Raw genomic sequence first — 12360 nt, 5'->3', positions numbered from 1 at the left:
ACTGTTAGCAGCTGCGAGCGACAAGCAAATAAAACCAGCGCACATTTTTTATTACCGCTGACACGTTATGTAAAGTGGAATAACACGGCTTCCAGGGAGGATTCCGTGGAAGCCAAACAGTGTTTGAGTGTTGTGCAAAAGTCAGGTGTTTTGGACATGCTTTTACCACAGAAACAGCCCCATTTCCACACACGTTTTTTTTCCCCTGCGTACAACAGCGCTTGTGACTCGGAGATGGAATTTGAAAACACAAACCCAACACGAATATGTAAATGCAAGTCTACAGCGAGGCTTCAGCTGCTGTGTCCTGAGAAGAGCGTGGTTGTGGGAAAAATACAAGCCCGCTTCCTGAAAAAAAAAAACTCAGACGCCTCGGTGGAGGTATAAAAAGACTCCCTTGATGGAGAACAGGAACTGCGGAATGCATTTAAGGCCTCCATAAAGAAGCTGAATGGGAGACAGTGCAGTAAAGAAGCCTGCTAGCTGGCCAATGCATCAGGCTTGGATTAGTGCAGCACACACACCTAATACACAACACCGCACTCCTCTAATACACAACACCACAATCATAATACACAACACCACAATCCTAATACACAACACCACACAATCAAAAATTTTAAATCATCTTACTGTTAATGTTTAAAAATGTAAGTACATCAATGAAGTACAGTGGAACCTCGGGTTACGAGTTTAATTGGTTCCATCACTTTACTCTTAACCTGAAAAGCTCGTATCCCGATACAAATTTTCCCAGGCTTCTTTGTTGGCGGCATGGTGATAGGAATACGTACAGTATTTAAAGTTCAGTAATTCCACACTGTTAGAGCGACGAGCGGATGTGTATGTGCTGCACGAGAGCGCAGCGAGAGCACGTGGCGATACGTAAAAAAACTAACCTGCCAGCGATTTTTCCGTGCGCAACGCTCGTATCCTAAAAAACTTCTCGTAACTAGAGGCAACATTTTTTATGAATTGCGACTCTTAACCTAAATTTTACGTATCCAGGGGCGCTCGTAACCCGAGGTTCCACTGTACAAATCATTCTTAATTGAATCATTTATAACCATATCTAAGACGAATTCTGATTGGTCAGAACATTCTGATCGATTTCCTATTATAGAAATTCATATCAATTCCAGCGACATAGTTTATATTATTGTGCTTGCTCTAATACATTTACTCTAATGGAAGGAGCACTAATGGCTACAATGTTTTCCAAAATATTGTTTATTATATTAGATTTTTGTCTTAGTTACTTGAACAGCTGTTTATAACTAATATAATGTGAGAGACATCAAAAACAAACTCAGATATCAATGTACAAAATATATATACTATATACTAAACTATATAGTATAGTAGAGTATACTATTAATTAAAAATATACTTCAGATATACTATAACAAAAAAACTAATTCTGATTAAATGAACTACATGTTCATTAAACAATGCAATTATTAGAAATGTTCTTTCCTCCATCAGTCCTCTATGGGGATAAGGGCCTTGCTCAGGGGCCCAGGAGTGTCAGCTTGTTTGGGATTTGAACTCATGAGCAATGCCTTAACTACTAAGCTACCACCTCCCAATGGTGGACCAATGGACTAATGATGCTAATTGGTGCTATTCGGACTACGTTTGTTACAACGTCTGCGATTTCATCATGGACAGCAAGTTAGAACAATGAGCAAACATGAAATTCTGTTTGAAACTGGACAAATCTGCAATAGAGACATTTATAGGACATACGCTTAACACACTGCAATGGTGCAACAAGTCATTCACTGAAAGACGACGAAATATCAGGAAGACCTTTGACAAGCCCCTGCAACTTGTACATGAACAATCCATATGATCTCACTTACACACCCACCCAACTCGCCAGATTTGGCTCCTGCGTACTTTGCCACTCTCTTACCGAAGATAAAGGTTGACACCATTGCGGAGATCCAGCATGAACTGCTGAAGATGCTTGAAGCACTTTGAAAAAAAAGATTTCCAGGACACATTCCAGAGGTCCAGGAATGCTGGAAGCGCTGTATTGCTGTGCAAGGGGACTATTTTAGAATTTTTTTGGCTCACTCTTTTACACTTTCTCAGAAGTGAAACTACTGAAGTGAAAGACAAAAAGACTAGCAAGACAGCAAGAAAGGTCAGGGTCTTAACAGTTTTCTTTACTTTTTGTTCAGTTTAATCCTGCTACCTCCCAATTTACCTTTCCATCATCGTCAGACGCGATAAGAAGGAGAGCGAGCCAGCTCCCTAGTTCGAATGACTAGACTCTCAGTCTGACCTCGTGAGTTTGAGCCAGCACTGAGTAGGGAGTGATGGAGAAATCTGCAACGTCTCCTAGGGAGGACATGGTGAGCAGTTCAGGAGACTTTCAGGCTCTGAGGCAGGTGCAGTACGAGACGTCCAGGAAGTCGTTTTAAAAGACAGGGAGGGAACGGTGGTGGACTTTTGAATCAGTTAAAAAAAAAGACAGAACGAGACAGCTGAGTAACAAATCATCTCGAGAGAGAGAAACAAAAGACAGGAAGAAACTGAGGGGGTCTGTCATTGTGATTTGTGTGCGCAAGTCCTCGCCAGAGCTCGAAGTTAGGAAGCGCGGGGAGTCGAGGCAACGTGTCATCCAGACACAGTTCATCAGGGAGAAGGAATGCTCGCCAAAAGGGTCAGAGCAGCCGTCACTCTCCTCCACAAGTCTGCATCCATCCTATCCATCCGTCCACACTCTATCTCTCTATCAGCTCTCGCTATCACCGAGGAGGCCGGCGTGAGATCACCGCCTGTCTACATGTCCCAGCTGCCATGGAGGAAAGATGGGGCCAGCTCACCAAAGAGAGGAAGATGGAGAGATGGAGAAAGACTGAAAGCCAGACAGGGAGAGGTATTAGGGAGGAGAAACCTTAGCATCTGATAAGTGGCTGCAGTCGCAAGAGAAGAGAAGAGAAGAGAAGAGAAGAGAAGAGAAGAGAAGAGAAGAGAAGAGAAGAGAAGAGAAGAGAAGAGAAGAGAACACACAACCCTCGGGTCTCTCCCTCCATCTCTCTTTTCCTTTTCCGCAATTAGGATTATCCTCACTGAAAATTGCACAAAGAATCACCAACTCTCTGTCAACTCTAAACTCCACAACACACATGCACACGTACTCTGAAAACACACACACACACACCCACACGGGAGCTGAAAATGTGGGGCCCGAGCAGGCACAGAGGTCTCTGTTGCTGCCGGTGTTGGTGGAAACGTAAACACTTTGCATTCACAGCCGGGTGAAAAAGCAACGGGTAATAAATTACTGTTTATCTACAGCCTGACAGACTTTTGGTTCGAATGGGAGCCGGCTGTGTGTTTTGGCTCCGAGCCAGGAAGTGAGGAAAGAGAGTGCGAAAGGAGAGAAAGGGACCGAGAGAGGGAGGAAAAGTGAATTGGGGCTGCCAATCACATAGAGAAATGATGTTTCACTTCAGGAAACTTCAGGGAAATGTTCTCACTGGGAAGCCACACACGTGTAGGACGCGTTAAGTACTGCACTGTAGCGCACGTCAGGAGTATGGCGGCTGTGGCCGTGAAACGAACTGCGACCACCATGGCCTTGCAGATATAATCACGGCTAACGACTTTCCAAAAACTCACCCTTTATACCAGCTTTGCTTGCTTGCGGAGTTTCATTGGAAGTGAATTTCATTTTATTTGGACGGCAAAAAAACTAGATCTTCACGATCTCTGAAATTTGCCATCTGCTCTGTTTCATCATTGAGTAAAGTTCAGAGGTCACACGAGAGTAAAAATTCCCACCATATTTACAAACATTACATGAAAAAATTCCCAATTGCATGGTGAAACAAAGCTTCTTGAATGCAGTGTGTACCAAATATTCCAATAACGCAGCTCAGCCATTGCAGTGCATCATTCCTGTAGACACGCTATGCCTAATTCCTTTTATAGGGTGCTATTTCTTTTACTTACGTAGATTTTGTTATTTGGCTATTAAGATGATGATCACCTTGTCACAATGTAGAATCTCAGACTGTATGACAGTCAAAAACTGACACAAGGAAAAGACTCGTTTTGCATCATTAATCTGTGACATGTTCAGACCCTTGTTCTCTCACTAATGGTATCTAGCAGCAAACGAACTGTAATTTTGCTCATGACATGCCTTGATAATAAAAATAAAACAAAGACGACTGTGTGTGGAGCAAGTCTCTTCTTGCTTTACTGTCGATCCGACTCGTTTCCACATTTTTTACTGAGGTGGTTTGAAGTTGTCACGCTAATCACATCATCAGGTTCGGTGCTCCTATTAGATCTTGGTTTGACTGTTGTCGTAAGAGAAGTCACACTGCAGGAAAGTCTCCGAAATCTTCTGCCAGAATTACGTCAGAGGGAAAAAAATGGTCGCTGTTGGTGTCAAACCAGTGATCAATGTCCATGTCCATACTAATAAGTTTTTGTTTAAAAATGCATATTTTATTCTCCATTTTGGTCTTCCAAATGATTGAAAGCAAAAGTGTGGACGTAGGGCGTTTTTAGACAAAAGATGCCGCTTTTAAATTTATCCGGATCAGTGTTGACATAGCAAAAGTCTATAGATTTTAGCCTAGGATTATTAGAATTAGCCTAGGATTATTCGCATTTCGAAAATTTGCCCTAAATAGCACTAGCTTAACTAAATCATTAAAACTTTATAATACAAATGTTCTTGTAGGATACGAATGTTTCTCTGAAGTAACGATTGATTTTGGAGACTCCGCACTTCCAATGTAAATATTCCTGCAAACGATTTGCAGAGGAATCCTTATAAACACAGCATCAGTGTTTTGACTGATTCAGAAAGATTTGAACAATTCTCATCATCATCTCCACTTGGGATTGTTTTTGTCAAGACCCCCAGCTTGATTTAAGGTTATTTTGCCAGAACACAGTTTAAATCAGAGCACAAGAATTCATGGGAATCATTAACACGTCAAATTGAAGACAATGATGCGTGTCGACGCTGGTGGGTTTTGTTCGAAAAGTTCAAAACTCTTATTGAACGCTGATTTGGAAATTGTGCGACTACGCCAGCATTTTCGTGTCGAGCTAGTTTCCAAGAAACAACGCCTAATCTCCATTTCAGCTAGTCTGCTGTCAGAATGCTGTGTTTCCATAATTTACAACTTCAAACTACGTTTTTTTCATAGCCAATACAGGACAAAGATCTGGTCAAGTTACCAAAAAACCGAGTGTAATAGCTTCGCATCTCACACACTTGTCTCTGTAATTCGGCCAAAAACCACAAGTACATGACGTGACCTAGAGAAATGGGTGAAAGCGACGTAAAGGAAGAATGAGTGGTTCTCTGTGAGTGCACAGCAGGATGAAGAAGTGTGTCTGGAGGGTGGTAGGGGGCAGGGAGGGGGAGCAAGGGCAGAATTAGGGTGGCTTTAGGGAAGTAGAGGATTACAGGCGGCTTCTTCGGCCCCCAACGGCTCCTATTGTTGGAGTTTAATGATGCGTAGGAGCCTCTGTCCTGATGGGCCCTGCTGAGGGCCTGGAGCCTTTAAGGTATGCAGGAGCACATAGCCAGACGGTAAACACACCGATCAATGAAATAGGGTCTTTAACACCAGGCTTTGGAAGCTGTTAAAGTTTTAGATGGGAATGTCGAGGACATCAAAAGACAAGTGAAAGTAGATCATAAATTTTCCGAAAAGGTTCTAAACCTTGATTCAAAAAAACCTTTTTTTTTTTTACACACTTGCACACACTCACCTGGCATCATGACAGGCGCTGGAGCATTGGCTTCGGAGGAAAGTGACAGGCGCCCTCCCCTGCCGATGCGATCACAGAGCAGTGTGATGTGTTTCTTGAGGCGCGAGGTGTCTTTGGGCATGCTTAGCTGGGAGGTGCTCAGGCTAATGGCTTGGTCCTTAGGACTTCTCGACAGACACGTTCTCAAGAGATGAGACACAGCTGCGTCCACGCTCTCCTCCCAGCCCTAAGGGAAACGGCAAAAAGGAAGTATGTTAGACACTCGGATTCAAAAGCATCGTCTGGTTTCACACGTGTATTTGATGGTACTGGTCAGGCGAGGGAACCGAGAAAGAAAAATCGCTCATAATCTAATCAACGTTTTATTTGAGTCAGAGGCGATAGCTAAAACAGACCTTTAAATGATAAGGGATGAACTATGATAGTATAGCGCCCCTAAAGGTAGAGTTTAGGTAACGTGTGAAATTCAGGAGACTGTGACAGACAGGTCTGAAGGTTAAAAAAATGTTTTATAATAATAAAATTATAATAAATACACAGATCATCTATACCATTATGACCACCTGCCTAATACTGTGTGGGTCCCCCTTTTGCTGCCAAAACAGTAACTTCTTTAGTAATTTGTGCTACAGGAGCTGGTCCGTTGGATTTCTTGGCTGCCCATGACCCTGTCACTGGTTCAACTGGTTCTTTTCCGCTCATAATATTACAATGTCATAATGTTGTGCCTGATCTGTGTAAATAAAACTGGAGACTCCTTCCAAAAAAAACTTTAGCCATATAAGTCCTTGTGTACCCATTTTGATGCACTCTAGAAATACTATGACAATTAAAAATATTGATATGACAATAATTAGAATTTGCACATTGATATAACTTGTGGTTTGCTTCTTTAGCCAAGCAAGAATTAAAACAGTGCTGTTCTATTGGTAGATGATAATAGTAGATAGCTCTGATCAGAAGGTTGAGGGTTCAGCCTTGGTATTGCCAAGCTGCCAGTTGAAGTCCCTTAAGCTGCTGTGCTCTAGGGGTGCTGTATCATGGATATGCAAAGGAAGAATTTAACTGTGCTGGAAAAGTAAAAAGCCATTTTTACCCTGCTTTATTTAAACCCATTGGCATTTAGAGCAATAGCACATGGAATCCCATGAAAAAAAGGGGTTAATAGCAACTGGAAAATTGTGTGTGTGGGAGTCCAAGACTCCCAGCAACGGCGGATGAACCCGGGTGTTGACAGGGAGGGCAGGGCTGCGCTGTCCCTTGCCGCCATCCAGATAGCCCTTAATGAACCCTAATGACAGGTAATCAGTCCTGTAATGATGATGACAGGGAAGAGCCATTTACAGCCAGAGGGGAGGGAAGAGAAAGAGAAAAAGAGAAAGAGAGAGAGAGAGAGAGAGAGAGAGAGAGAGAAATGCGAAAAATAGACGAAAGGACGAGATCGGATATAGTAGCCATCACTGAGCGCAAGTTTTCCAGGAACTTGGAAAAACATCCAGGGGAATAAAAAAAATGTGTGTTTGTGTTATGTGTGAGGGTGTTTCTGGGAGGTTAGGTGCTCAGGTAAGGTGGTCACAGGTGAGAAGATCCTGAGTGCTTTCTTCATGGCCGGTTGCATTGCTGGAATTCCAGCGGCTCGGGATTATTTGTGTTAAAAGATAAGAGGCTCTGAAAACGGAATACGGTGACTTGGTGTGACCGAGGCTCCGGGTGGTCGACAAAAAAAGTGTGTGTGTCTAAACATGTGTGCTGACCTCACACACACACACACACACACACACACACACACACACACACACACACACACATATATATACTCGCTGATACGATTTGCTCGAGTTGGGAACATGAAGGTAGAACAGGAAATGAGAGGGAGCGAGAGAGAAAGCTCATGATACGTGTCATTAGTGAGCGCCTGGCTTGGTTTACTGATTCTATCTGGGTCTTGACCATGACTCATTCACTCACTCTCGCTTGCCGACACACACACACACACACACACACACACACACACACACACACACACACACACACACACACTCCTACATGGGAAGGAGCGGTAGCGGTAGCTATAGAAACCAAACCATCTCTCTGCATACACCTTCCCTGTGTCACCATCTTAACCGCTATGCTTACACTCCGCTAATTCCGGTGCTGCGGATTTCCAAGGCTCGATTTTCTTATTATTTTTTTATTTTTTGTTCCACCGCTTTTATGGCTCGCTTAGCATTCCCCCTTGTACTTGACAATAAAGTGAATCCGGCGACCAAACGGAAATGGCGAAGAAAGGGATTGAGGCACCTTTTTTTGCAAACCCTTTGTTGTGCGGTTGTGTTATAAAAAGGATTCCCCGGTAATTGGAGGTAATTGCTGGTAATTGCCATTGCCTGCATTAGCTCACTCACGTGGCATGCACATGAGGAGCGGCGTGTAAATATAGCAGGCCGTGTATGTATATATGGAATGGGGCTAAATGTAGCGCACCCATTCAGATGAGGACACTGTTCTGCTTTAGATGTTGGCTTATATAGCAGCACTGCAAATTACAGCCCTGATGTGTACAAGAATTTTCGAGTGTGTGTGTGAGCCACCTGTCACTGTTTACCCATGAAGGAGCTCTCCGGGTTTCATTCTGGAGGTATTTGCAGTGACCTGCAGCTGGGATTAGCCTCCTGCGGTGTGTGTTTGGTGAACAGAGTGATGGTGACGCCCGGAAAAGCGGCCCGGGAGAAAGCGCCGTCACACACAGCCATTAATCACTACAAGCCAGAAAATGACAGTCGTTTATTCGATTTCTTTGGTATTATAATATTAGATGAAAAGGTGATGTTGTCGTTTATCCGTTTTGCAGGCTTATGAAGCTAGAATTGAATATAGGCTTGAATGGCGGTCTAATTTGTAAGGTAGCTCTCTCTTGGAATAAATTATTTTTTTCTTTTTCTTCTTAATATTTAAATTTTAATTATTGTATTAATATAAACCACATATTTAGTCCTTAATTGTAGTTATTGAGCTGCTTAGTTAATACATGTTTTCTGTTGCCCACTGTCTGTCACTCAGTCTGTCTGTCTGTCTGTCAATTTATCTGTCAAGCTGTTGGCCTGTCTGTTAATTTGTCAGTTAGTCTGTCTGTCTATTGGCCTGTCAGTCAGTCTGTCTGTCTGTCTCTCTGTCGGTCTTTCGGCCTGTCTGTCAATTTTTCTGTCTGCTGGCCTGTCTGGTCATATATTTTTTGGTCTGTTGGTCTGTTGGTCTATCTGTCTCTCTCTCTGTCTCTCTCTCTCTCTCTCTCTGTCCATTAGCCTGTCTGTCTGTCTGTCTGTCTGTCTGTCTGTCTGTCTGTCTGTCTGTGAGGTATTTTGTTTGTCTTTTGGTCACAGTCCATTTTGTGCTCATTGGACTCTTTCTCTAAATCAGTGCAGCTGTCAATCAGTCTTTTAGTCTGCCTGCCTGTCTATTGATTGGTTTATTTGCTTTTCTGTTTATCTGCCTGTTAGTCTGCTTCCTGTTGGGTCCCCTGCTTGTGTCTGACTGTCTGTCTTCTGGTCAGTCAGTCTGTTTGTTATACATCCGTCTGTCTGCCTATTGGTCAGTCTGGCTGTCTGTTATATATCGGCCTGTCTGTACAGTTGTATAAATTAAACTCTGCCACCAGCATGTTTACCTCACATTGATGCCAATCTTATAATTAAGTACATCAAGCAAGGCAACACAGATTCTTTTGTTGCTCTGACTGAAGAATGAACTGTATAAACTGTATACATACATTTATTTTTCTCCATATTTCATTTTCTAACCACACAGGATGTGTTTAATGTGATAGTTTGCAAAGCTCAAACGGTAAAAAAAAGTCAAATAGCCTCCTGCCTCAAGCGTGTAAAAGGAAAAATTGACAGTCAGTGAAATAGGGAAAAGACAGAAAGGCAAATCCACACGTTCCCTCTTTCTCTGATCTCTCAGCGTTCAATGGACCGATTCTTTCAATATGCTAGTTTGTGGAATGGATCAAGACAGTCAGTCAGTAAGTCACACACACACACACACACACACACACACACACACACACACACACACACACACACAAAACCCTGATACTGTTCCTAAAGAGCACAAACAATTGGTCCGCTCTCAGCAGCAGTGTTTATGCTTTGGGGCCTCCGAGGTCAAGGACGCTGCCCAAAATAGGGTACTTAGAAGCGAGAGTGACAGTGCGGGGGTGTTCTTTTACTACACAGGCATGAAAGGTAGCACTAACATCACTGTAGGCTTTGCTATGGCCTTCTCATCGTACTGTATTTGTGCATTGTACAAATGCAAAGGAACCTGCAGCAGTGCCAGTCACATAGTTTATAGCTTATATATTGCTATCTGATCTGCATGCGTTTGTGTGTGTGTGTGGGTTCACGGGAGGTTGAATCGTCCTACAGCATGACAATAAATAGAAATCTGTCTCTAATGTAGAGCCATTAAATATACTTGTTATAATAACAAAAAATGTGTGCCATAATTGATTATCTCAGGACCTCTCTTTGTTAATACCAGTAAAAAGTGTGTTTGTGTGGGTGTGTGTCCTCACCAGCTGTGGTGTATCCTGCAGCAGGGGCAGTAGTGTTGCCTCCAGTATAGCTGTCTGCTCGATGCCGAGTCCTTGCCACAGAGAGACCAGAAGGATGAGCAGATGCGTGGAGCTGCGTAACCTGGAGAAGGCCTGCACCAGACACGCTCGGTTCTCCTCGGCTGCATCCGCCAGGGCTATCACCTGACCGATGGGGGAAAAAAAGGAAAGGGGAAAAGGGAAAACTTGAGTCACATGCAAGTACATAAACCTCCAGGTTTAAACTGGAGACCCCTGTGGGAGGTTATGAGCGGTACAGGCAGCAGGTTTAAACTTGTACGTGGAGGTTTTTGGGGGAAGCGGAAGCTGTGCTGACAGGAAAATGATCGGTAAACTGAACGAGAATGGTGGGGGTAAAAAGACGAAAAGAGGCCACACTTTAGGATAAAAGCCTTCCGATCGGTTCGGTGCAGTAAGAAAATGTCAAAAACGAAAATAAAAGGCATTATTTAGACAGGATACTTTTCACGTACACACACCAGTGAATTCCGGGCTGCTGAAGTGACCTGTCACCTGTACGCCTAAGTTTTCACTCACGTTCAATCGCTCTGCAAACCGCTAGGTCTCCAAGGAATGAAAACCAGGAAGCTGCCTTTAAAAGTGTAGCCTGCTAACAGAGAGGAGTGTGTGGTGACAAAAAGGCCTGTGCCAAGGCAAACTGAGCCACGGTGAAGGGGCTTTTGTTAGGGCCGGCGCAAGAACTGATTGATGCCAGCTGAGATGGAACAAAGGCACATTTAAACCATGGTGTGTGTGTGTGTGTTGTGAGTGTGTGAGTGTGGTGTGAAGGACTGGATCTAGGCCCGACTGTCCAGGAGAGGAGATTAGCAGACAGAGTGCAGCTTCGCATCTGGTTTCATGTGGCAAAACGGCAAAGCGTGAACAGCGTAACGCTCGGGTTAGAGCGTTCAACTTTACCAGAGGGTCTGCGAGAAATCTTCTGCAGCCGAATCCAAAAAAACCTCAATATTGATCTTTGTGGCAAAAACAAATAGCATGTAATTTGTTAAAACTGAAATGATTAGCTCTTCAAAAAGCTGGTTTTAAGGGAACCACACACACATACACACACAGCTGCCATAGCTGTTCGCTTACCAATGCATTTAGCAAAAATTACACAGCCTAAATATACGCAGTCTATTTCCGACGTTACATTTACAACCCAAAACAAACCGTGACCAGTAACCAGCGCTGAAGACGAGCCAAGCAAATCCATTATTCCTGAGGGACGCAGCCGCAAGCTGAGAGGCAGAAATATCTCCCCAGATGGGATAAACACCACGTATTTATTCGTTCGCTGTTTTGTTTTTGTTTCTTTTTGGCTGAGGGATGCTTTCAGTTTTGCGGTCTTGCTTGCACCTTGACGAGAGGGAAATGCGCTCATCCAAACATGAGGCGTCGACATTCTCCTGGAAAGCTCTTCTCACAACGATTTGGGAACGTGAGATAAGCTAGTGGAAAAGTCCAGACAGGAGTGCAGAGGAGTACTGAGGTGTTGGAATGTCTGTGATGGGCAAAGAGCGGACTTCCCCCTGCGGTAGGTTCGTTACGAGATTCTTCCACAACCCATGAATTATTGAAGCGTAACAAGGAGGTTTTTACGAGGCACCAGGAGGGACGCGGATGTCATGAAAACAAGCTTGGCTTTTGTAGCGCGCTAACAATTAACAACGCGCATCTGAAACAATAGGGGACCTTCGAGACGGGACCGAGGTGTCTGGGTTTGTGTGGTGATGTGCCATGTGTGGCTCAAAAATACACAAGGAAGAAAGTGGTCCGGTAATAGATAAAAACAACAACAACAACAACAACAACAACAAAGACAACAAACTGATGCCGTCTAGATCGATCGCTAGACGTACAGCTTGAGAGCTTAGACAAGCCGCAATAAAAACAGATGCAGAGAAAGACACGATGATTCGCTGATACAGGATATCATAAAACGTTTTCAAGGATGTAGCCAACGCTCCAAATACAGAAAGAGCAGG

At 43.6% G+C, this 12360-nt stretch overlaps 1 protein-coding gene across 6 annotated transcripts in view; it reads right to left on the bottom strand.

Moving 5' to 3' along the window:
• bbs9 (Bardet-Biedl syndrome 9) overlaps positions 1-12360 on the bottom strand; it is a 123510-nt gene that overhangs the window by 53421 nt on the left and 57729 nt on the right. For all 6 annotated transcript variants that reach the window (XM_046876167.1, XM_046876165.1, XM_046876166.1 and 3 more), the window contains 2 exons: positions 10334-10516; positions 5758-5983 (listed from right to left, as the gene is read on the bottom strand). In XM_046876167.1, coding sequence (XP_046732123.1) covers positions 5758-5983; positions 10334-10516 — 409 coding nt within the window. The remainder of the gene's footprint in view (positions 1-5757; positions 5984-10333; positions 10517-12360) is intronic.

Source organism: Silurus meridionalis, chromosome 20 (assembly GCF_014805685.1).
Source record: "Silurus meridionalis isolate SWU-2019-XX chromosome 20, ASM1480568v1, whole genome shotgun sequence".
NCBI lineage: Eukaryota > Metazoa > Chordata > Actinopteri > Siluriformes > Siluridae > Silurus > Silurus meridionalis.
The sequence above is the reverse complement of the archived record's forward strand: the minus strand, read 5'-3'. Positions and strand labels throughout refer to the sequence as shown.